The sequence below is a fragment of the Pipistrellus hanaki genome (genome assembly GCF_964339955.1).
Source record: "Pipistrellus hanaki genome assembly, chromosome: 2".
NCBI lineage: Eukaryota > Metazoa > Chordata > Mammalia > Chiroptera > Vespertilionidae > Pipistrellus > Pipistrellus hanaki.
The window spans coordinates 32204287-32231185 of record NC_140504.1 but is presented as its reverse complement, the minus strand read 5'-3'; the positions used below and the strand labels follow the sequence as shown (position 1 = coordinate 32231185).

The 26899-nt window shown below is 35.7% G+C and overlaps 1 protein-coding gene across 4 annotated transcripts in view; it reads right to left on the bottom strand.

Moving 5' to 3' along the window:
- Positions 1-26899, bottom strand: part of NAALADL2 (N-acetylated alpha-linked acidic dipeptidase like 2) — a 1087185-nt gene that overhangs the window by 442572 nt on the left and 617714 nt on the right. For all 4 annotated transcript variants that reach the window (XM_084874166.1, XM_084874168.1, XM_084874169.1 and 1 more), the window contains 2 exons: positions 25353-25626; positions 13532-13651 (listed from right to left, as the gene is read on the bottom strand). In XM_084874166.1, coding sequence (XP_084730292.1) covers positions 13532-13651; positions 25353-25626 — 394 coding nt within the window. The remainder of the gene's footprint in view (positions 1-13531; positions 13652-25352; positions 25627-26899) is intronic.

Below are 26899 nucleotides of genomic sequence, written 5' to 3'. Positions count from 1 at the left end.
CCAGGTTCGATTTCAGTCAAGGGCATGTACCTTGGTTGTGGGCATTTCCCCAGTGGGGGGTGTGTAAGAGGCAGCTGATTGATGATTCTCTTTCATTGATGTTTCTGACTCTCTATCCCTCTCTCTTCCTCTCTGTAAAAAATCAATAAAATATATTTTTTTAAAAACATAGCTCTATACTTTGAATCACATGTTAAAGATTAAGATATACTTTTAATATTAAAATTATAGATATATATGTAGACATCATAGACATTATATAAAACAGTAAGTATTCTAAAAGTTCTAGAAGCTGACTGGGACAACCATCTTTAGAAGACTTTCCTAGTATTTAATGAGCTTTTTTAAAATGATTTATGTGTAACATAAATATATTTTGCTACAATTTAAGCCTATGTTTTATACCTTTAACCTCAGAAAGACTGAAACAGATCCTAATTTTATGACATATGAAAACTTTTTTATGTCCTTAAAGAGTGTTTTAAACTTTTTTCTCTTGAGCCTTCTTTTGTTCAGATTAAATAACTCCCAATTAAATAAATCACCACATTTTCCTGATCCACCAAATGCTGCTAATTATATTCCTTGATTTCTTCTACCCATTTTAAATTAACATAAATCAAGCTGAACCTGATATTCCACTAACAATGCTATTTTTCCACGTTTGTATATCTTTCATTTGCAAAGATTAACCCAGTGAATTTTTGCTTGCTTGTTTTTAATGATATTGTCCTGCTATCTCCTGGTTTTGCTGCTCTTAGGTCTAACTATTCCTATTCCCCTGTAACTGTGAAATTTCTCTGGGATTCTCAGACATCAAAGCAGCAAGGGAATATAATTAAATAGGACCCCCACCTGGAAAAAAAATGTGTGCTCCTACTCATTAAGATCTACTTCTCTCAGATGTGTATTTTTACAGTGTTTTATTTTTTTAAAAAAATCACATATGCTTCCTCCAGATACATTTCTAACAGACCTAGTTAGTGCAATAAAATAAATGGGTCATTTTCAACCCATTAATTAAGAACTATAGTTTCTGTGAGGATTTTGTTAACAGCCAAGAAAAATCTTTTAAACACCGGAAGATGTTCACAGCAGCCCAGCGGGCACTTCTCACTGTTCCAATAGACATTCCATATGCATCCATCAACTCATTACAGTATTCCACTGATCTGTCAACCTTTGCCAGGCTATCACATACAAGCATGCACCCTAAGACGATGCTAATGAAATATTCATAAACTTTCTCAAGTTACAAATTCTTCTCATTCAAGATCAGATTTAATGGCAACCCTCTCCTGAAGAAGTTAATGAGAAAGCTTCTCCCATAGCAAATGAGCTCAGACATGCAAGTGCCCTAAGATTTCACCAGGTAGTCTGATCCAAAACAAATTGAACACCAATTCAGATTTACCTTTCTTTCCTTAGGTGCCTAATGCTATGTCTTCCTGACTGTCAATAATCTGATAAAAAATATAAAAATTCAGACAATGTGCATGAAGAGGAATTTAACCCTAATGACTGTATTAAATATATCTTAAATCAAGTCAGAATTAAACAGCTAAGTTTGTAAGTCTGTATCCTCTGATTAGTACGCTCAATTGACTAAGCGCAGAAGCTTACTAAAAGACACCACCATAAATGGAAAATCTTGTTCAAATGGAAAGCATGTCTTGTAACCACTCAAACAGCTCCCATGGGAGGGAGGACAGACTATATTATATTGAGAAGAATTTTCGGGCAGCTGTTGAGAATCCAGGTCAGTCCACTCTCACTCTCCTGCCCCCCTTCAACCACACACTTTTTTTAATTTGAAAGTTTTTATTTTACTTATTTTTTAAAATACGTTTTTATTGCCCTAGCTGGTTTGGCTCAGTGGATAAAGCATTGGCCTGCAGACTAAACAGTCCCAGGTTTGATTCCAGCCAAGGGAACTTACCTGGGTTGCAGGCTCAATCCCCAGTAGGGGATGTGCAGGAGATAGCCAATCAATAATTCTCTCTCATCATTGATGTTTCTATCTCTCTGCCCCTCTCCCTTACTCTCTGAAATCAATAAAAATGCATTTTTTTAAAAAAAAAATACATATATTTCTTTATTGATTTCATAGAGGAAAGAAGAGGGAGAGAGAGATAGAAACATCAATGAGGGGATAATATCATTGATTGCTTACCTACTACACACCCCTACCCGGGACTGAGCTCCCAACCTTGGCATGTGCCCTGACCAGGAATTGAACTGTGACCTCCTGGTTCTCAGGTTGACACTCAGTCACTGAGCCACACCAGCCAGGCTGACAATTTTTAATTTTAAGATGTCAATAGAATTGCAATTATAGTATGATTACTTCTCATATGCTAATCACCTGGCTTCTACAGATGTTATTTGTCTTCCACATTTGCTTTATCTTCCATGGGTAGGTTTTTCATTCTAAACCATTTGAGAGTAATCTGAAAAAACTATTTGTACAATTGTTAAGAACCACAGTGGAAGCCACAGTGCTGCTATTGTTTAAGAGAAGGCAACTGAAAGTAAAGATTTCTTCATAAATACAGATAAATTAAGGAGCTGTAGGGATCAGAAAGAGTTTAGAATAACCATGTTATATTTCCTATGTAATACATGTATGACCTTGAGTAAGACAAACTCTCAGAGACTTAGCTACTCACTGTGGATCAGTGACCATCCCTACATCACAGTAGTTTTTGCAAGGTTATGAGTGTTTACATGAAATAATGTATCAGATATTATTCAGATAACTATGCTTTAAAAAATCTCCAGTGAAAATAAAAAGGTTCCTTTATCATCATTATAACACAACAGTAATAATGAACATTTACTGAGCATTTATGGAAAGTGAGGTATAAAAACAACACTATCATACTGGTTTTACAAGGAAGAAAATTAAGTCTTATAGAGGTTGAAAGGCCGGATGACTTTCTCCTAGTGATTGCATGGTTGAGCTGGGATCCAAACCCTATATAACTGATCAGATTCTATACTTGAGCCATTGGATGTGAGGTAAAGAGTACATATTGTCAGTTGGGCAACTTGCCAACTTAAGCAGAAATTCATAAAGTATTTGCTTTTTAGTAGCATTGCAGCCCATTGATCTTCCTATTCTAAAGATACTAAATTGTTCTTATCTTGTCAATTCCCAATTAATAAAATATTTATAAATTGTAGTATGTATAGTACCCAAGTTCTTGCTCCATAGCCATGTTGGCCATGGCTGTGTGGACTTCACATGTAGGAAGCTGGACTGGACTGGACTCTAATACGGAGCAAAAAGTATGGACAGTGGCCTTTATCCTGGCCCTGCTGAAGACAAGATTGGGCTTTTTCCACGGCAGCATGGACAGAAATGGAACTTTTGAGGGGAATCGCCTTAATTTTATGCCATCAATAAAGCTTTTCATGAAACTCCTTTTCTCGTGGGGGCCTCAGGGTAGTCATTCCCTCGACATACAGCAATAACTCTACTTCCACTGATAACATAGTGACATTTTATCAATTTCCCACTGAATACAAAAAGTAGTAAATTTTTAATTTCCAGCATTTAATAAATATAATTTAAGCCCGAGAGACTACTCCCAACACCTCTCAAATCACCAAACATGGTCTCACACACAACTTGTGAAGTGTCATCTGCATGCATGTATTTCCCAGGGTTAAGACAATAGACTTTAGAACTGTACTTTCTAATCAATCCAAATTTTAAAGAAGCTCAAATTAATTGCAGAACAAAATCCTTTTCTGGTTTATAAGTTGACTGATCTGTATGCTAACTTATTTTGAAAATAGATTGGATCTACCTGTTTTGTAATCAAAGCACACAGATTATGAAGTCAGGCAAAAAGAAAGAAAGAATATATATATATACTAACTCATATGAGGAATTTTTTAATCCCAAGGAAAACATTCTTATATATGTTATGCAAATCATATGAAATATGCCATGTTTAGTCATGTTTCACTTCAGATTGCTCTGCCATTTTTTCCAGAATTATTTGATTCTGATTGCACTGTAAAACACTGTCATTTAGCTTTGTTGTCTACAACTGACAAACAATAAGGAATCCAGAATACTGCAGACAATTTTGAAAATATTAGAAATTAAATTATTTCATTAGTGATCCTATCAATAAATCATTTGGTCCACTCAGAATCATACCCTGAAGCTACTAATATCTCTGTTTTACTTTAAAAAAGACTGTTGTTTTTAAAACTTGCTGAAAGCAATTACTACGAATATTGAAGCAGACTACATCAGCACCTATATCACAAAAAGCCAATGTAGGCTGATTTACTTCATGGTATTTAATAGGGAGAGAAATAGGTTTAAAGTAGTTCATATGGAAAATAATAGAATATTTAATAAATAATAACATAATAATAAACTATGTGTCTTGTACTCACAAGTATAAACCTCCTGCTGCCCCATCCTGTATTATAAATTTAATAAAACAAAAATTTAAATGAGGCATTCCATACATGCGTGAAAGGTTCAGATGGTCCCCTATGGCAGTCACATAACATTTCTCAGAAGAAAGGCTCTGAAGTGGGTAGAACAACACTTGATTATTTGTAATATAACAGTAACTTGGGGGACAGGTCAATTTCATTTAGTCTGCTAAATATCACAATTTCTTCTTATTTATAAAATGTTAAAATTGTCCTTAACAGAAAAAAAATAAATTTTATATTATATAACAGATGTTTCAAAAGCCATAATACTATCACCAAGTTATACTATTGTTTAATTACAGATATGCTGTTATTAAAGGCCAATAAATGTATTAGAACAGGCATGTATTGGAACAATGGCAAGTAAGCAAAGCATGCCAGAACTGTAAGGGATCTTCCTGAATTTTATTCAATAACTCATTTTATATATGACTAGAAGCCTGGTGCATGAGATCATGCACAGGTAAAGTCCCTAGGCCTGGCCAGCAATCAGGGCCCATCAGGGCCTTCCTTCCCCAGCTGCCCACCCCTCATTTGCTAGCTGCCAGCCAAAGCCTTCCTTCCTCTGGCTGCTGGCTGGGGCCTTCCTTCATTCCATGCTGCTCCCAGGTGGTCAGTGCACATCATAGTGAGCGATTGAACTCCTGAGCTCCCGTTCGCCACTTTGCAGATTAGCCTTATATATTTAGATAGATAACATTTATCCTGAGATTGCTTGAAATTGTCTTAGTATGAGAATTAAAAAAGAAGTTTCATATAGGTAATCAAAGTACTGATGAAAAATAATCATGTATTTTACTAATAGGTAAGACGAGCAATTTTAAAACCTAATAGATTTAGATTCACACACAAAAAAAATTATAACTGAAAATTAAAGAATAAACATCATTTTCTTTGAATAATCTGCTGATAGTGTTTTTCTTGATTGTGGATAATAGTGAAAATTAAGTCTTCTATTATACTATGTATATTTCTGGAATTATATAGACTCTTTAATCTTTCTAAATTTTCCAATAGAAAATTGATTTAAAATATGGAATTATTCTAATAATGATTGTAGTTATTCTTGCTGTAAGAGCTTTAAAATTTAGAGATAAGATGACTGTAATGTTCAAATTATATATTTATTATTAAAATATATATTATATTAAATGAAATTTTTAGGTGTAACCTCATATTCAGTGCTAGAAAAAATATATAAAATTGAGGTAAAGATATATTAATTTTGGAAATGTAAATCTAGTAAAAAAAAAAACTAACTTTTTTTTTTACCTGTAATAGCCTTTTTTCAAGTGACATATCACTAAAAATATGAAACCTTTTTTCTGAACTATATAACAGGCTATAAAACCTTTCTAATGTATTTTGCATAAAACAGTAAATACATATTTTCAGTTAAAAAGAAATTTAATGACTATTTATGAGAATAGATTAACTTGTATGCTAATTATTAGTAAAACTAGGGGCCCAGTGTTTGAAATCACATGAGACCCAGGACCTAGAGTCCCTCCGCTTGGTGGGGCCCAGAAAGAGTCCTATGTATGCTGCTGCTGCTATCTCAAAAGGCAAAACCCCCGAAAAAGTCCTGCCACGGCCACTGTCCCCATAAGAGGCAGGGCCCAGAAACCTGCCTGCCATCCCAGGGGGACTCAGAAGCCCACCTGTGTCCCCCATCAAGTCCTCCTGAGTCAAGTTCCCACCCACCCACATGCACTGCCTTCTGATGACCGGTCATTACAGTGTGATGGCATGATGACCATAGGCTTTTTATATAATAGGTAATATTTTGATGAGTGTATATTATTTTCAAAATTCAAGTGAGAATATTTTAAGCTTACTTAGCTATATTTATATAGTTTGTCAAAGGTTAATTTGTTATAAAAATTAAAATCTATATTGAATTTTAAATCAGATACAATATATTGTGTAGCTGCAATTTTAATTACATAAATTGTAGGGAGAGGTATTTTTCTTCAGGTATTAATTGTTTAATGATGTTTCTTTCCAGAAATAATCTAACTTGTCTCCCCGTATTTTATAGCAACAACAGATTGCTAAAGTACAAGCTGCTGCTTAGGACTCCTTGTCATTGTGCTTCTGAACAAGAAAATAATTAATCTATTTTTATCATAAGACACTGAATAAAAAAAAAGAAGAAAATAGAACTTAGAGGTTTATAGCTAGTGATTAATAATTAGACATCGAATGAATTCTTTTTAAAATGTGTTAATATAGAGCCAAGACTTATTTATTTTAATTTATTTTTCTTTTTTTTTTTTAACATTCATCACCCTATATAAGTGCAGATGTGAAAGCAATTATGCAAAATTTCACAGTTAGCTTTAGGAAAGGATATTCTAAATTCAAATGTAAGAAAATTTTAAACTAAAATTTCAATGCCATAATCATTCCTGAAATAATCCAAATCCTTGACTGAACTATTCCTTTCCTTCCCTCTAGCCCTCCTTTTCTCTCATGTTCTTTCTTCTGTTTCTCTTTCTTTCTTGTTTTTCTTAACTTATACTATAAACTTTAGTTAGGAGAAACAAAACGCTTGGGACCATTTTATTTTGGGGGTGTCAGAATTGCATGAATACATGGGGATAATTACGCTGACTATGTATATGTAATAATTAACCTTTCTAATAGATGATGACGCTTGTTATGACTTCATAACATTTAAATGGTCAGTAAATGTTATTAAATTATGTTATTATGTAGGTATACTCAGAGTGTGGGATATTTATTTTTCTTTAAGTAGTACCATTTATTCCTAATTTGTGAGAAACAATTTATTCAGAAGGATAAAGTCCTAATAGTTATTTTCTACCTCTCATTTCCCATGAAGCTCTTCCAAAATGCCTACCTATGTAAGCATGCTATGGATTTAAGTGGTGGTTAGGTTAGTAATACACTATCCAAATAATATACAAGATATATATATATATATATATATATATATATATATATATATATATATTATAAATAATATCTAAATAGTGTATGCAAAACTGTTTCATTAGTAGAAAACTCTATTTGGGTTCCTGGACCATTAAAATCATAATTATAAGGGTAAAAATATTTGTAAGGAAAATACAAAAATCTGCTAATATTTACTAATGTCTTACTATATAACAGTGAGTACTAGGAAGATGTTTATGTCATTTTGTTTATCAAAATGGCAATAGCATTTGTGAATTTTTGTGTGTCATTTCACCATGCCCAAAGGCTTAGATATGTATTCATTGTAACTTCAATCCATACAAATTCTACTCCTATGAGATAGGGGGCTGATAAATAGTGTGGACACAGACAATGGCCTAATCTTCACATTTCACTGGGATTTACTTGATGTCTAGCTGTCATGGAGTCCACAGCGATTTTTTTTTGTTATTATTGATTTTTTTTGTGTGTGAAAATGGCTTTAAGAAGAAAGCCAAATGCTTTTATTGCATTTTATAAAATAAATTCCATACTAGAGTGCTATTCAGCAATTTGGGAGTGTGTGAGGATTGTAGAATCTATTTTACTGTGTCTCAGACTGTCACTGAGAAAAACCTACCTGAATCCATTATGACATGTAAGAGAATATTCTGTCTTAAAGCTTACAGAATTAAAGCCCTTTCCCATAAAATAAACTGCTATAAATACAAAGTTAAAATAAAGCCTTCCCTCTAGGGTTGAAGCATAAGGGGACTAGTCCAAGCTAGTCTGGAGCCTTGGTTGGCTCTTCCCTGCGGCATGTAACTAAAAGCCATGTGCCTTTTGCAGTCCCTGCTACACAATGTGGAGACTTTTCTCTTGAACCCCTTCATGGAAATTAAGTTAAGGTGTACATTGTAGTTACAAGGGATCTAATGATTTTTTTTCTACTTATTTAAGAGATAATTTGATATCCCATTATGCTTCCACTTTGCCCTTCCTGCCTCAGATTCAGAGATTCCCTACCAAATCCATTTTTGAACCATGACGTAGAAACAAACGACTGCACAGCTAAAATAACATGAACTGTTCTCTTTACTCATTTTGCTGCATGTTCCCAGTTTGGATGCTCATTTAGAATCATGATTCATAGTTGTGATTCACATAGAAGTCAATCCATCCTCTGCCTTTTCAACTAACTGTATCACCGTACTCACTGACTTTCAAATTCCAGCCCCAGAATATATTTGATGTACAGGTGAAGTAAGCTTGGCTGTAATCATGCTGTAGAAGCTTGTATCATCCATGTTTTATTTCTCTCTACTTTGTGAATATGTATTAATAGCTACAGTATCAGTAATTCTCCCAAAGAATCCACAGAAAACAGAATGAAAGCTTAAAGAAAGGATGCCTTGATTCCTCTGCCTATAAAATAATGCTGTTTGTGACAAGGCTCTCCGTCTGGAGGGGGGATTCTGCATAGAACTCTTTGTTAAATGTATTCATAGGCCTCTAAGGAAGATAATCGGGGAAAATGCATGAGGTTCTTAATAACTGTGTCCTAGTCTAGATAAATCACTAATTCACTACATTATAAATATTGCCAAGGTCTTCACAAAATATTCTTTGGAGCAGTTGGATACAAATAAAAAGAAATTTGCTTTTTCTTAATCCATTAGCTACTGGTAAGAATTTTGACTATTTAGACCATAAGTGTCATTAGAACAAAATTTTAAATGTCTTATGTTTATATTTAAAGACTTTTTTTTTTTTTTTTTTTTTTTTTTTTTTTTTTTTACAAAATAGTATATGCACAACTATTGTAGACCATTTAGAAATTCAGGAAAATATAAAGCAGTAGGAATTATTCATATTTCCATGGACCCAATTTATATCATTGGCTCCTGCCCATTGATACCATATTAGCCATTATCACTGGTAGGTTGAACAGACAAACTTCATGGAATGTACCCAGGACAATGTTACTTAGTTCCCCATGTCTAGAGAGGAACATTTTTTCCTAAACACTTAGAGAAAAACATCTGATTATCCAATATAATAAAAGGTTAATATGCAAAATGACCAAATGGTGAAAACAACTGGTCGCTCTGATGCCCGCTAAGCACCAGGAGGCAGATGCTCAACTCAGGAGCTTCCCCGTGGTGATCAGTGCACTCTCACAGGAGGAGTGCCATGCAACCAGAGGCCAGAAGCCTGGAAAGCACAGTAGCTGTGGTAGGAGCCTCTCCTCAGAAGGCAGCACTAAGGAACAGCAAACTGTGCAGGAAGGAGTAGTGAGCATGTGGGCAGTAATGAGCAAAAGCTCCCAGGCTGCCCCCGAGGGGTCCCAGACTGCGAGAGGGCACAGACTGGGCTGAGGGACCCTCCCCAAGTGTGTAAATTTTTGTGCACTGAGCCACTACTCTACACTAATAAAAATGAAACATGCAAATTAATTGTACCTCCGCCACACCCAGAAGCCATGCCCACCAGCCAATCAGGAGCAAATATGCAAATTAACCCAACCAAGATGGCTGTGGCCATAGAGCAAAGCAGGAGGCTCGGATTTCCCCAGCAAAGGAGGAAGCCATGCTTCCCAACCGCCCTGGCTGGCCCTGGCCTCTGCTCAAGGCTACAAAGTTTCAATTATAGAAGATAAATAAATACCAGATCCCAGGGCTTTTGCTTGGGATGCCGGGGAGCATGACTAACCTGCAAATCACCATAGGCCCTTCACCCAAGCTGCCCCACTCCCCAAGGGAACCCCCACCCTGATCTGGGACACCCTTCAGGGCAAACCAGCTGGACCTCACCCATGCACCAGGCCTCTATCCTATCTAATAAAATAGTAATATGCAAATTTACTGTCACTCCAACACACAAGATGGTTGTACCCTGTGGTCAAAGAAGGCTGCCCCCATGTAGACACAAGATGACCACCACAAAACGGCCAACGGGGGAGGGCAGTTGGGAGAGACCAGGCCTGCAATTTAGGGCATTAGGGGTAACCAGGTGAGCAAAAGAGGGAAGTTGGGGGTGACCGGGCCTGCAGGGAAGGGAAGTTGGGGGTGACCAGGCCTGCAGGGAAGGGAAGTTGGGGGTGACCAGGCCTGCAGGGAAGGGCAGTTAGGGGCAATCAGGCTGGCAGGGGAGCAGTTAGGAATCAATCATGCTGGCAGGGAAGTGGTTAGGGGGTGGTCAGACTTGCAGGCAGAAGGGGTTGGGGGCAATCAGAATGTAGGCATGCAAGCATTTGGGAGCCAGAAGTCCTGGATTGTGAGAGGGGAACAAATGTAGAGAGTGCCTGGGAAGGCACATGGGCATTCTCTAATTACTGTCAGCTGAACCCAAGGTGACAGGCAAATCTGAGTCTTGGTTATACATCTTACCAAAAAGACAGAGGTGTTCTCTACAAGGACTCTTATCTTTGCCAGGGTGTAGGGAAGTGGGTTTTGATATGTAAATCCAGTCAAGGACCAGGAATGCTGGGGCCTACTCAAGAATGCAAATAATTTCCTTTGTCTTGACTTTTGGTGAAACTTCCTGTTTTTGAGGGTATAAAATAAACAGGCTACATTGGCTTTGGGTCACTGACTCTACTTCAGAAGAAGGCAGCAGTTCATTCAGTCCCAGCTTTGTCCTTCCATTTTGTGTCTTGTCTCTTTCTTTCATATTTCTCAATCCCCAGCCCCTCTACTCGAAGAACCGAATCATCTCTCTGGACATGGAAAAGAGAGACCCTGCCATAAACAAACATGCATTTTCTGCTCTCAGCTCTGGATTGCAGACCAACCCCAACACATACACTGAGAGGGCAAAGCAGGGTGAGGATAAACTCCGGATTCCACTGTGGGGCAGGGCAGAGTTATCCTCCATTTTGTGTAACTGGACCCTAGCCCTCACCCAACCAATCAGGGTCAGCCAAAGCAGTGACATCACCACTGGTGTAAAACCCTGGGGGTGGAGAAATTCAGCCTCTTTTCCGCCATGCTGTTGGCATGAGTGGGACAGAGCCCATGCTACCATGGAAGAGGCTCTCTTGTTAGTTGCATTGGACTTGGCTCCCTGCTGGTCTTGGGGATCACGGAATCTCACGGAAATCTCGGTACAACAACACCATTTGTTATATGCTAAGCAAATGTATATCTTACCTTTAGGATTCTCACGTGAGTCAGACACCACTCTACTGTGCCTCTCATACTGCAGAGTATATTCATTAAACCCTCCACGTGGTTCCACTGAAGCCTCAAGTCACTAGGTTTGCAGTGGAACTTATATTTCTCCAAAATTACTGTTCAAAAAAATTATGTACCCCAAACCTTTAAACCTTTCCTACTCCATATAAAAGTAAGGGGTTTAATAATTATCTAACATGTTTTCAACTGTTTTGTTTGAAATACTGATGTTGGGTAGCCCATTTTGAAAGATTTATTATTTTATATATTAAAATCTCAGTTAAAAACTCCAATTTAACATCTTCCTTTCCTTTCTTCCTTCCTTCCTTCTTTTTTTAATCTATCTATCTATCTATCTATCTATCTATCTATCATTTATCTATCTATCATCATTTATCTATATATCATCTATCTACTTACCTGTCTAACTACACCATACACACACCTATACATACACATTAAAGACTCAGGACATAAAATGACACTGAATGGATGTAAATCTTGGTTGATTCATGTAAGTAGCTGTTCACCTTTAAACTAGTCACTCATTCTTTTTCTGCCTTCGTTACCACTCTACCTCAAAAACAGAGTTACTGTGAAGATTAATGTGATAACACATAAAAGGCCCTTAGAATAATATGCAGCTTGTATTACTAACAATATTATACTAACAATAAGAATAACATAATCATTATTATAAATGTCATCTTTATAACTTGTTTGCTCGATTTATGAGAATTTCCACATCATTATTCTTCTTTGCATTATAATTATTGTACAGTATTTAGCTGTACAAATGTAACATAAATTTCAATACTTATCTGGACACATATATTATTTCTAATATTCTGTCACATCACTGGTCATTATTGTGTTCATCAACTCTGTTTTATTCTCCTTTAGGTTATATTGATTGAACTGGAATTACTGGATCAAAATGCGATTATTTTAAAGCATTTAGTATATGTTGACAAATTATCCTGCAAAAATTTATAGCACTTTACACTATGTTTTCATGACCATCTTAAAATTCTGGACAGTTATATACTATCACACACTGATTTAGGTGTAAGGGCATCCTTGGAAGATGATGAAAAACAGGCACAGTATGTTCTCTTGTCTCCTTACAAAGTATGCCAACAGATTTCTGAAACTTTCTCAGACCTGGCAATTAACACAGCTCATCTAGGGTTGGATGAGGATAAATCCAATATATCTTCAGAACCTGAGAGCTCCAGTGATATAACTACACTGACCATTCTTCTCAATAGTAACAGAAAATTAAGTACAAATGAGCAGTAGTGGCTGTCTATGATGGCGGCTCATTATGTGATGCTTAGATCAAACTGCTTTAATTATGTAAATGCATCTAGTGTATAAGTGTTAATAAACTTCTATTTAAATAAATAAATCAAGAATCTGCTTCCCTTATGCATATTACCGTTGAATTAAATTCCTGAGCATAGTCAGTAACTGTGAAGTTACACAGTTGACAAAATCAATCACTAAGGAGTATAAATCAGCCAGATACTAGTCTAACATCAAGAATATAGCATTTAGTCAGTTTTGCCAGTAGATTAAAAGTTTCACTATGTCATAAGAGGAGGATGCCATTGTTGTCATTTTCAGTACTCCATATAGGCATTATTATGAAATGTATGGCAATTTTACCAAGTTTTCACAAACTCACTAATGTTTGGCTTACAGTATCTTCTGTATAAAGTAATAAGGATAACAATCACTTTTTAAAAAAAAATTAATTTAAAATGTTAGGTTTTAGAAAAGCCATCTTGCTATGACACTCTCTGCCTCTTTGTGCCCCTCTCTCTTACACACACACACACACACACACACACATACACACACACACACAAAACACACTCACTTCACAACCACAGAGGCATATAACTGCAATAAAGCAAAAGAAAATATCCATCCCGCCACCAAAAAATAACCATTGGACCAACCTTATAAAGTAGTGGCAATTTTCCTAATTTCAGGAGTGCAATCTGGTTTGTTATATTTCTCATATTTTTTATCCTTTTTAAATCATCTGCATTTCCATAACTCACATCAATGATTTCAGCCTGAAAGAGAAGGAAAAGAAAAAAACACAAAGAAAAATAAAGCCTTGTTGGAGGAATGATAGCAAATCCATTTGGTATGACAAAATCGTTCCTACAATGTGAAATGGTCAAGGATAATCAATTAATTCTCTTCTCCTGTCCCAATAACCACAAACCCGCCCTTTCTACAGAGTAGAAAGGGCGGGTTTGTGGTTATTGGGACAGGTACAATGACTCTTGTAGTCACTTGAGAAGATGCTTAAGGGTCATGTTTGCTTGGTCATCTCCCTTCTCACGAAGTTACAGACCGTCAAGTTTATTATATCCTAGATTTCTATTTCTGGAATTTGAATCATTTTATAAAACAATGCAATTAATTTCCTTAAGGTTCAACTACAGTCATACCATTCTCAAAACAATTCACAGGCAGTGTACTGTCATCCAAATTGAGTAAAAAGTCCATCATGATTCAGGTTGAGCATGTATCCAGCTGTGAATAATAACCCCTTGAGTTGTGAAGGACAAAACCTATACTCCTGCCTGTGTCAATCTGGCATTCAAGAACTTTAGAATATGGTGGTTCCAAACTACAACTATTTCTGTCATAGTCCCCACTACCCCAGACAAGTTATACTCTACATCAATATTTCTCATTGTTGCCGAAGCTGGTTTGGCTCAGTGGTAGAGCGTTGGTCTGCGGACTGAAAGGTCCCAAGTTCAATTCCGGACAAGGGCATGTACATTGGTTGTGGGCACATCCCCGGTAGGGGGTGTGCAAGAGGCAGCTGGTCGATGTTTCTCTCTCATAGACGTTTCTAGCTCTCTATCTTTTTCCCTTCCTCTCTGTAATAAATCAATAAAATATATTTAAAAAAAATATTTCTCATTGTTAAAAGTCCGCTGTTATTAGCATAAAAATGACATGACTTTCTAGAGATCGTACTAGGCATCCTCTGACACAGTTGCCCTTTCTTACTCCTGGAAAAGTACTGCACACTGAGGTTTTCTCAAACACATATTCCTATGAGCCAATATGATATATTTCATCTCTACTTTCTGTAATTCCCATTATAAAAACTGTTGTTATGCTTTTCACTTGAAAAATGATATTACAACACAAACTATGCTGCTTCAATCTTCAGCATATCTACATGGAAATGTTCATCAGGACTTAGTGGTGCCAAGCCGTGAAAGTAGGGAAGAAGGAAGATCCAGATCTTGAAATGCCCACCATTGTTTATTGGAACTCATGTAATTTAACCAGCTTTTGAAAAGGGCTTCCATAGAAGTCTCACTTCAGAAATTAATTCTTTCTTTAGAAGGACATATGGATACCACCAAGAGACTGGTAAGTATGTTAGAATAAATATTTCTAGCATAAAGTGTTTCCTTAGCAATTGATTCATATTCATTTGTAAGAACTTTACTAAATACATTAAAACTCATTTCAAATGTTACCTTCCTGATGAATTGTATTTTTGTGATGCTCAATTCTAATTTGAATCCACGTTTCTCTTAACAACCCCCCAGGGCCCATAAACTTAGCTATGTTTTATTTTCTAGTACAGTGAAATTTTCTTAGTGATGGTTCCATCATGTGCCCATTCTCACCCAGGCACCCTGCATACACTATTGACTTACCTGTTTTAACTTAAAATGATTGCACATTATAACATGTCTCTGAAAAGTAAAGCTGTACTTTCAAATAGATTTTCCAAGAAAAACTAATTGTTAAACAAACTTGTCAGAATATTTTTATTATAATTTTGTTCCAATAAAAATGTGATTAAATCAGTGTTTTAAAAATACCGCTTTTGAATTTGCTGATGCCATTATGATATGCATAACTGTTGATTTAGTAATTTAAGGACTTGATTAAATAAATGATCACATAATATTAATACTCACATTGAAAAATTAGATAATTCATAGTTTCCATTTCAAATTTCTAAGCTACCTATTAATTATTTGTGATTCACTGAGAGCATCTTAAAACATGGCTATTACTCAATTGGTTACATTAAAGAACATACTATTTTTTCTTTTTTAAATATATTTTTTATTATTGATTTTTTACAGAGAGGAAGGGAAAACAATAGAGAACTGGAAACATCAATGAGAGAGAAATATCAATCAGCTGCCTCCTGCACACCCACTACTGGGTGTACATGCCCTTGACTGGAATCAAACCTAGGACCTTTCGGTCCACAGACCAATGCTCTATTCACTGAGCCAAACCAGTTTCGGCAAAGAACATATTTTTCTTATTTAAGAGAGTTTGAGGGAAAACCATACTGGTCTGAGAAGGATTCATTGGTAGATCAGTCTATAACTTTTTGTGTACATACCAGAAAGGTATGGCAACTACAAAGATACAAATTCTGTAAAATATATTTAATTATTGGAAAATAGCAATAACATGCATCAACAATGGCAGTTTCAGTTAAATAATTTTTCAACTCACCTTCTACAAATAGCACATGTCAACAGATTAAAGCATTTTATAAGTACCGCAAGCTAACCACTGGAGCTCCAGCTGGATTAAAGCATTTTAATATAATAGGGTTGTTATTTTTCACAAAAATATTCCTCAATACGAGCATTAATATATTAGTTGATTTTGGCTTATGCACTTTGAGGCTATTCATTAAAAATCAGTAATTACAGAAGTCTCAATGTTCTGAAGCTTTGACAGGTGATAATAAAAATGTATTTATTGCTTTCAAAGGAACCAGGTCCTTTCTAAATGTCTTTCCTATTTACCTTCAAGCAAGCTGAAAATCACAGCTGCAAGAAAGCACATTGAATTTTTCTTAGGCACAAATCAATATACAATGATATGATAAAATGTCAAGCCATTTCTTTCCACACATTCAAGTTGCAGCAATGCACCTCTTCTTACTGTATGTATTCTGTCTCTCTAGAAAATTGTTCACTCAACTGGTTGGACTACGATGATTAATTTACATGCAAATATTAAGAATGAGGTCACATCCAACTAGTCTCTTTGGGGAATATCAAATGAGCAGGAACCTAATTACCTGTTTAGCTATTTAGTCCATGAGCACTCATTGTTCTATTGTGGACTTCATTGGCACATAGTGAGAGCGTACTGAGAGATACAGAGTAAAATGGAACTAGTTCTGTTTTGTTTTAAATGTGTGTGTGCTTTTTTTTTTTTTTAACCAAAGAAAAATATGAAAAACTCCCTACATTAAATGTGTTTAAATAGTATGTTAAATTTCAAACTGAGAATAAAACAATAGCAACAATTCAGACAGAAAACCAAATATTTTATATTTGCCAAAAAAAAGTATTGAAATAACAACAGAGAGAAAAATTAGCACACTTTAGAAAAAACATTAAACATTAAAACACAATTATTTTTTAGCTATGGTAAAACATATGATTAGGAGGAATCATAAACCAGACAATTAAACATGACTAAAAATAAAAATATTAAAAAGTGATTCTACTATGTCAGTGGTTCTGTTACCATTGTAACTGGCTAGTTAATATATTTTTTAAAAATATATAAAAATATTTTATTGATTTTTTTTTTACATAGAGGAAGGGAAAGGAATAGAGAGTTAGAAACATTGATCAGCTGCCTCCTGCACACTCCCTACTGGGTATGTGCTCACAACCAAGGAACATGCCTGTACTGGAATTGAACCTGGGACCCTTGAATCCACAGGCTGATGCTCTATGCACTGAGCCAAACTGATTAGGGCCTGACTAGTTAATATTAAATTGGGAAGAGAGCAAAGAGGAAGCCAGACATTATAAGCATAGTCCTCTGGGCAGGAAACTGCAGTTTCCCACTCCCCGCAGAGAAGCACAGACCCATTCCCTGCAGATGACTGGGGTAAGGGGGGAGATGGACACATATACAGTAAAGCTGGGTGATGTATTCTAGCCTGTGGAACAAAGATAATTGGCGAGGGCGTGGAGCCACTGCAAGCACAGGAAATCCAGAAGGATTCATTGGTTAAGCTCCCAGTTAATCTTCCCAGACAAAGGAGTTCTCCCTCTCTTGTTCCTCTTGTGCCCCTGTTTCTCTCTTGCACCTTGTCTCACACTAGCCTGCCAAGTGGCCCTAGAAGCTGCATGGTCCTTGGCTATGCAGATGCTACATGCAATGGGCTGCTGCTGGGGACACAGCTCATCTGGCCAGACACTGGCCTGGACTAGACTTCAATATAGAGCAGAAACTCTTGGGAGTGGTTTTAATCCTAGCTCTGCTGAAGACAAAAATACCCTTAATATTATATCATCAATAAAAGTTTCCATAATACCACACCTGTAACAGTTCTATATAAAAATGGTGGAGTACCCCACACAGAAGCTATAAAAGGCAGAAATGAATAAATTATCTCCTGTAATCAGCTAGGAACAATAATAGAAAATAACCAGATCAGAGAAGTGTCTTTGGGGACATCTACCTGTGGGTGGCCTGGGCTCCACACTGAGGAATAACCCAATGCCATGTTTCTCTTCCACCTTGAAGTAGCAAAATTTATTTATGCTTAGGAAATGATACATGCTTTGAAAATTTTCAGACTTGACATTTTCAACCAAATCAATCACTCTGAATCCTTCTAGTTCCTCTCTAAGAGAATTTCTGAATGTACAGAATGTTTGAAAAGCCTGCTTTGACTAAAACAGTAATTTTCTACTCAAAATTAGAAATAGTAAACTCAAGCAGTTCTCCTACTGACAAAATACATTATCAGAAGTACCATTCATCTCAATATAAGTTTTACTTTAGAAATGTACTACCATCTTATATAATTTAGCTTTTGAATCATCTTTAAATTAAAGTGCTTATGCTTATTAAAAATGTGAAAATTCAAAATGATCTCTGATGTTTACCTTTATCCTTTCTAAATAGCATTGAGTATATTATTACTTATGAAGAGTTCAATATTCATAGATTGTTAGAATTTTATTAGTACTTCATTTTCGAGTACATGCAAGGGCTGTTCATCATGTGCATGATTAGGAAAACCGCTATACATTGAATCATAAAAAAACCATTACTGCTTCCTTCCCTGGCCCCATGGCAGACATCACTAATCAATCAGTTCCTCTATGAATCAAACTGCTTCTCTAAACATTATTCTAACTAATCAAGGTCATTTGAATAGAGACCACAAGGAGTGGTCTATATAAAATATTCAATAGTTTAATATTAAATAATTATTCATTTGAATAACTAATATTTAAACTAATATTTAATTATTTAATAACTGAAGCAGCACTAGCAGTTAAAATGGACTCCTAGGCAATAAGAAAGGACATCAACTAGTATAGGAAACCAGTATATGAAAACGAAATTCAGTAATAAAAATAAGAAATACAATACATTTTGCTATGTTTGGTTTAAGCAATCATACTTCTCATTTTTTTTTTTTGTTTATTTAAGCAATCATACTTATCACACTGCCCTTAACTAGAATCTAACCTGGGACCCTTCAGTCCCCAGGCTATTGCTGTTCTCTTTCCCAGGTAAGAGAACATTTTTTCCCAGGTAAAAAATGTAACCTTTCTCACAAATATTTAACTATGAATAATATGTTGTGATGGATCACTTCTTTTTTTTGTAAATGCTTCTGTCCAAATTTTAAATAATGGAAAAAATGTGTATGTAAATATATAAAATATGTGGCAACTAGTCCCATGATTATTATCCTCAAACTAACAGAAGTTATGAGTGTGTATATGTATGTCTATGTAGCTGTGTAATTGTCTATTATGAGAATGATTCAATTAGACAGGATTTATGTATGATAAAAAAGAAAAAGAATATCAACACTAAACTGTGCATGTCCTCTGTGGCACAAATTTTACTATGGAGGTTGAATAATGAACTTAATCATTTCAGTAGATCTTTAGAACATTCATATTCAGTAGACCTATCTATCTAACTTTTAGATGAGGAAACTAAAGTTTAGGATGTTTAACTTGGTCATGTTTTGAGTCAACAGCCTTGAGCCATGGAGTTTTGTAATTGTTTGCCTGACTGCCAGTTTCTTCCATTAGACTTCCAACTACATATGGGCAATGGCCAAACCTTTCTTTTTAACCACTTTTTCCCCAAAAGGCACTCAGTGTGTATTTGCTGAATGTTGATGGCTTCCTGCTACATTAGGGAGACCCAGCTGGCTAAGTTCTGTATTAGTCAGTTAATCTTTCCATATCAAATTAGAATATATAGGAAAATGCTAATAATCATAAGACACTTTATTTCATAAATGATATTCAACTTATTAAGGGAAAAATATTGAAGGAGTTGCTAATTCATTCAAGATAATTCTTCCAGGAGATAGTGAAAGTAATATGACAGAATTCTGCCTTTTAAAATCATTTATTGTATCTTAGTGTATCAAAGTAGTGCATAAACCTAAGGATCAACTTTTGCACAGATCTCTCCAGTTCTGAAGGGAGGTAAATCTTACATGCAAATTACATATTTAAATGCTGGAATTTTATGGAAATTAAAATATAAATTAAATCTGCTAGAAAAGTTACATTACCACTTAGTTTTATCAGTGGTATGCTTTAAATCATATCAAAAGTAAAAGTAAAAAAGGCTGACCTAGACTTTTCTGTCAAATTACACTTAATTATGGAGATTCGGAAATTTTTCAGATAACTTTAGTCAAATTAGAAGTCTCAAACAATTCCTCACTAAAATGCCCATATTTGTTATAATTCAGCTACCTTTGCTTTAAAACTTTTATTTTTTACTAGAGGCCCTGTGCATGAAAACATATATATATATATATACATATATATATATATATATATATATATATATATATATATATATATATATACACACCAGGAGAGGGACATAGGCATTTGGCCAGCTGCTGGTTGAACTCCTGGTTGAAGGGACACTTTGCATATTAGCCTTTTATTACATAGGATATACACTGAGTGGCCAGATTAGTATGCATTCAGAGATCATAATAATCTGGCCACTCAGTGTATATATGTACATATATATTTTTTCTTCCAGTATTTAAAATTTAGACAGAAGCATTTAAAAACAAACAGGTGATCTATCACAACATATTTTCATAGTTAAATATTTGTGAGAAAGGTTACAGGGAATGTAGACAAAAGCATCCTATGTAATAAAGAGGGAATATGCTAATTGACCCTCATGCCATTGCAAAGATGGCAACACCCACAGCCAATAAGGGGGGATATGCTAATTGACTTCCCAACCCTCCAAGATGAAAGCCCCCACAGCCAATAAGGAGGGAATATGCCCCATGGTTATTATCCTTAAATTAGCAGAAGTTATTAAATTGTTTTGTCAATTCAGTGTGCAAAGCTCATGATATCCGGAATAGGTGGGATTTGGGAAAATGTATTATATATAATTATCAAAAATTAAAAAAACTTTTGCATGATCTGATTTGGCTTGGTGGATAGAGCATCGGCCTGCAGACTCAGGGTCCTAGTCCGATTGCAGTCAAGGTCATGTACCTTGGTTGTGGGCACATCCCCAGGGTGGGTGTGCAGGAGGCAGCTGATAAATGCTTCTGACTCTGTCTCTCTCCCTTCATCTCTGTAAAAAATCAATAAAAATATTAAAAATTAATAATTTTTATCAATTATGTTCCCAGCTATTTATCTCACAATTTTTCATTGTTGATCAAAATATGGATTCCAAGAGAAGGAAGGGGGGGGGGGAGAAGCAAAATCATTTTCAACATTGAAAAGAAGTTCCAAGCTTACATTTTCTGTTGGTGAAGCAGTAGCTTAATCTTTATACTTATACAATTCTATTCCTCTCCTTTAGCTTCTGCTATTTTTTATCTGTAACAGGAATCCTTCAGAGCAAAATGCATGTAGCTTTGCATTTAGCCATAACACTGATAAGTTTTTTTTTAAAGAATATTAAAAATAAAACAGTAAGACAAATTTTCCCCAGCCATGAGAAAACAGACATCTGACTGCGGTTATTAAAAAATTCCATGCAATTGTTATATTTTTATACTTTAAGACATGTTAACAAATTATTGGATGATGTTCAGATTTCATATGCTAAACTATGTCTTGATATTTTACACAACAAAGATAATACTGCTCCTCAGGACCAACTTGACAGAATTTGTAATTCTGCATTCAAAAATAAAATACTCTGCCCTGGATGGATTGCTCATTGGTTAGAGTGTCAGCCCACAAACTAAAGGGTCTTGAGTTTGGTTCCAAGTCAAGGGCAGGTATTTCAATTGCAGGCTGTATCCCTGGCCCTGGTCCAGGCTGGAGGCAACCAGTCAATGTGTCATGAGTCTCTCTTACATGGATGTTTCTCTCTCTCTCTCTCTTTCTCTTTTCCCCTCTCTTTTCCTCTCTCTCTCTCTCTCTCTACCTAACTCTCTCTCTATCTTTGTCTCCATCTCTATCTTTATCTCAATCTCTATCTCTATCTCTCCACTCCCCCTACTGTCTAAAAAATCATTGGAAAAATATCCTCAGGTGAGGATTTTAAAATAATAATTTTAAAAATTAAAAACTAAAATACTTTATTCCTAGTTTCTTTGATTTTTAGTTTTTAATTAAAAATACTACCAGGGATTTATATGCAGTCTATTATTTACTCATATTCATGCACATTGAAAGAAAATTAATTAGAAGGTGGCTGGTGGGGCAGTACTGGGGGAGATGAGCCTAACAGGCCTTGGAGCCAACCTCCCACTGTATCTCCCCAGCTGGCTGCACCTGGGGCAGGGCCATGGCTCAAAGGTTGTCCACAAAGTGAGCAGGGTCCCTCCAGCAGGTGGGTCTCTCATCCTGACCTGTGGCAATTGGGCTAAAACTGGCTCTCCAACATCCCCAGAGGGGTCCCAGATTGCGAGAGGGCAGTTCTCAGGTGAGGCACCCAGAATTGGGCTCCCTCCTCTCTGGTCCCTGTACATCACCCAAGAACTACCACTGCCAAGTCACCAAGGATCAGCAGCTCCTGCATTGAGCATCTGTCCCCTGGTTGGTTGGCCAGTCAGACAGTCATTTAGCCTTTTATATTATATATAGATACTATCAAAGCATTTTCCTACCTGATGAGTGATATCTGTCATGTTAAACAGAATACAGGAACATTATAATCAGATGACAGGGTAAAAGTTTGTGCTTCCAAATCTTAAAATAGATAACGCTGATAATTTCCTAATTTATCCCATTTGAATGTGTCTACTTTATGCCACATAATAATAATAACATTTCTAGGGTGAGTTCCAAGTGCCAGGCACTTTACATGGTTTTTATAATTTCTTTCCCACAACAGCCACTTGGGATACTAGTATGTTTTCTATTATGAAAATAAGAACATGAAAGCTTACAGAATTGAATTGACCAATCCACAGGTGTGCACCAGATAAAGAAGGTTGCTAGCCTGGGTTCTCTGAGGAATGGGGCAGTGATAAATGTGTTGATAACAATGTTTTAAGCACAGTTAATGAGTTCGTGAAAATAAATTTCTACACAAAATTGTATTATTGGTTTTGTCTTTCAGACACAAAAGAATACTTAATAGAAGGAACACTCTAAAACCCATAAAATGTATTGGAATAAAAACAAATCCCCTGTTCAAAACTAAAAACATGGCTGACCCAACCTGACCAACCCATATTAAATATTAAGTGTTCCCTTTGCTTTCTGCATCTGTGTGGGTTTCACAAAGGACACAAGAAATAATTGCACCGGGATTAGATTAAGTCATATATTCTATTTGTAAAACTGTCTAGACATTGTCAACACTCACTACCAATGTCTTTACCAGTATGATGATATTGTAGTGGATGTTTACCTTTTAATGAAAAATATAAATTACTGTTTATTCCCCGAAGCTAACCTCACACATGCTAAATTATTTATGTATCCATTTTAATATGCATTTTGCATCTGACAGGACAACTCTCCTTAGGACCCTTTCACTGACCCACCTGTCATTATGATGGGGTAAACAATGTCACCTTTCCAGTGCACAATGAATTACAAAGAAGTTGCAAAGCACACCATCCATCATGCTGGCACTGTGCCGGTTTTCCAAGTAGATCTCAGATATCGCAAATGCTGTTTAGACTGTTACCCAAAAGCAAAAATTGAAAGCGTATCCAAAACAGTCACATGATGAATGGACATGACAGCTCTTCAAAGAAAAGGGGCACTCCTCTTCTGCAAATAACCTTGTCAAAAGCAAAGTAGTGGGGAGCTGTGCTGGCAGTCAAACTAGAATAATTTAGGAACTTGTTAATGGCTCTGCCTGATAGAAATTCATGCAAACACAATGTACTCAAAATAAAAAATTAGGTATGCCTGAATCAGCAGCAGCAACCTCTCAAGCTTGATTTGAATTAGGAAATGATCTGAAGGGATGCAGAAAAATTACTAGTGTTCTATTAATTAGAATATGTGAGTATCAATAATACATCTGTCTAAAACATGTCCATAAAATATGCAAGTATTCCAGATGCATGTAAAACAGTCCCCTATAAATTGCTTTGCTTTTGAAAATCATAATACAACTAGAGCTTTAAAAATCCATATAAACACCTTATTAGATCCTTTATTGAATATTTAAATATGTTTTTAATTGATATCAGAAAGAGGGAGAGGAAAGAGAGATAGAAACATTAATGATGAGAAATAATTATTGATCAGCTGCCTTCTGTATGCCCCCTATTGGGGATCAAGCCTGCAATCCAGACAGAGACCTCCTGATTCATAGGTCGATGCTCAACCACTGAGCAACACCATCCAGGCTAAATATTTCATATATTAATCAAAGTTAATCAGAAGTTAGATTCTTAAAACTATGTGGCAATAATTAACACCAATCAGAAACATAGCATTATTTCATTTGTATTAAATAAAGCAATCTACAGTTTTATAAAAGACTAAATGCACTCATTAAATTTACATTTTTACATGGAAACAGACCACTTGATATTTAAGAAAACTAGTGACCAGTTATATATATTGTATCTAACTGGCAAACTGTCTTTACTATGGCCTAGGCTCTATCCTCCAAGATTTATATATATATATATATATTATTCCATTTGATTCTCAAAACAACCTTATGATATTGGAAATACGATTAGCCACATTACAGAGCTGAGACAATAGCCCTAGAGCGGAGATTGAAACCAGTCCATGTGGCTCCAGAAGCTATGCACTTAACCCCAATGCCAAAAAATGCCACAGCACCAAAAAACAACAGAAACTAACCCAGAAAATAACAAAGCAATAATCCACAGCTGACCTTCTAGCTCAGGTGTTTTTCACTAAGAAAGTGGAAGTACTGTATATTTCAAATCCTAAAAGTGTGAATAATCATATCCATCTTCCACTGCCTCCATCTCTATTCTTTCTGTCCATAGCAATCTATTAAAATTTGCCTTTCAAAAACAAAGAATGAAATGAACATGTCCTCTGTGTATTCAGGGAAATGTGAATGACTCAGTGACATGCTCAACACTTTTGAATTAAATTCTTCTAACATGTTTTCACTTTCCAAATATGACAAGTCAAGAGCCAGGCAATCCAAACCTTCCTTTTTTCTTCCCTGGCATCTCCACACTGAGGACATTTAACAGTTACTTTTGTATGTTGCATCTTGCCAGTTAGTTCAATTTAGATGAAAGCTGCCGTTTTCTAATTCTATTTCACTGTAAATGACAGAGACAAATGGTCATATTACCTCGAGAGTTCCTTTGGCAGAATAGGCTGCGTATGAGGAGAGCAGATCTTGGCTGCTGTGTGTCCTGGCTTCTCCACTGCAAGGCTGGCTGTTGGGATGAAAGCATTGGCCACTGCTGCTCAGCGTCACAGAGCTGGGAGAAGGGCCCGGCAGACTCAGCAGCACAGAGTAATTGACAAACTGCACATCTTCTAGGCCCAGAGAAGTCCACTGAGCCTTAATCATCTTTGAAATTTCTGTGTCATCTTCGCTTTTGTACAGTTGCATCAAATTTCTAAAAGACATTTTAAAAACACATTATGAAAATTAAGAAAAATTTATTCTTTTTAGTTATGACTGTTTCATAGATGAACAATTATTAATAGCTGTGGATATGAAAGATGAATGAGATGGGTCACTACACAAGAAACTCCTGGTTAGGTAGAGGTGATAAGAATGCACAGAAGTCGCACTAAATCAAAACAGAATGAATTAAGTTCTTAAGAATTAATAAAGCACTGTGGGACTCAAGAGAGTGATTTATTCCAACTAATTTTTTATTTATTTATTCTGATTGTTCTATGGACATCAACACAATCCATTTAAAACTCAGTTCAAAAACTAGGAGTCGTACTGGCTGAGACAGTTCTTTATTACTGCTACTATTATTTCACACTAGAGCCCCAGTGCATGAAATTCAAGTATGGGTGGGGTCCCTAGGCCTGGCTGGTGATAGGGCCAATAGGGGCCTTCTGGCTGCCAGCCAGGGCCTTCCTTTCAGTTGCCGGCTGGGGCCTTCCTTCGTTCCTCACTGTACCATGTTGATCAGCACACTTCATAGTGAGCGACCTGGCACCCAGTGGAATTCCCATGGGAACAATTTGCATATTAGACTTTTTTTATATATATATATATAGATAAAGCTATGCGATTACTATATAGTTGTTGCTATTGCAAATGATAGAAATAGAACTCTTTTTGATACAAATTACATGCCAAATTGCATGATGCTATGACCACAATGATATGCAATAAAATCAGCATATCATGGTAAAACCAATCACAGCTTCTCAAACCAATATAAAATTAATTTTTGTATGTGCATACTGAAGTCTATATATCTATTTCTACACCTATCCCATAATCCATAGTGATACTATATATTTTGCTAGAAAAGAATCTGTTAAAAAAAAATGTTAAAATCCAGAACAGAATCAGACAGGGAAATTTAAAGATAATAATCCAATAAAGTTTTGTTTTGTTTTATGATGGAATTCACAAGATCACCATTTTGTCCCCACAAAAATATATGTGTATTTTATATACATATATATCATCTTATGAGAATTGTGTTGCTATCCAAACTATTACCTAAGTGAATATCTGATAATCATTGTTATTTTTGCCCATCCATATTTTTTCTTGTCCATACTTGTTACTTTTTGGACCCTGTTTATTCACAAAAACCAAAATGAAATACTTCCAAAAATTGAATAAAAGTACACACAATGAAAAAAATTACATACAATAGTAAAGGACGGCATTGCTCATGACAAAAGTAGGTCTAT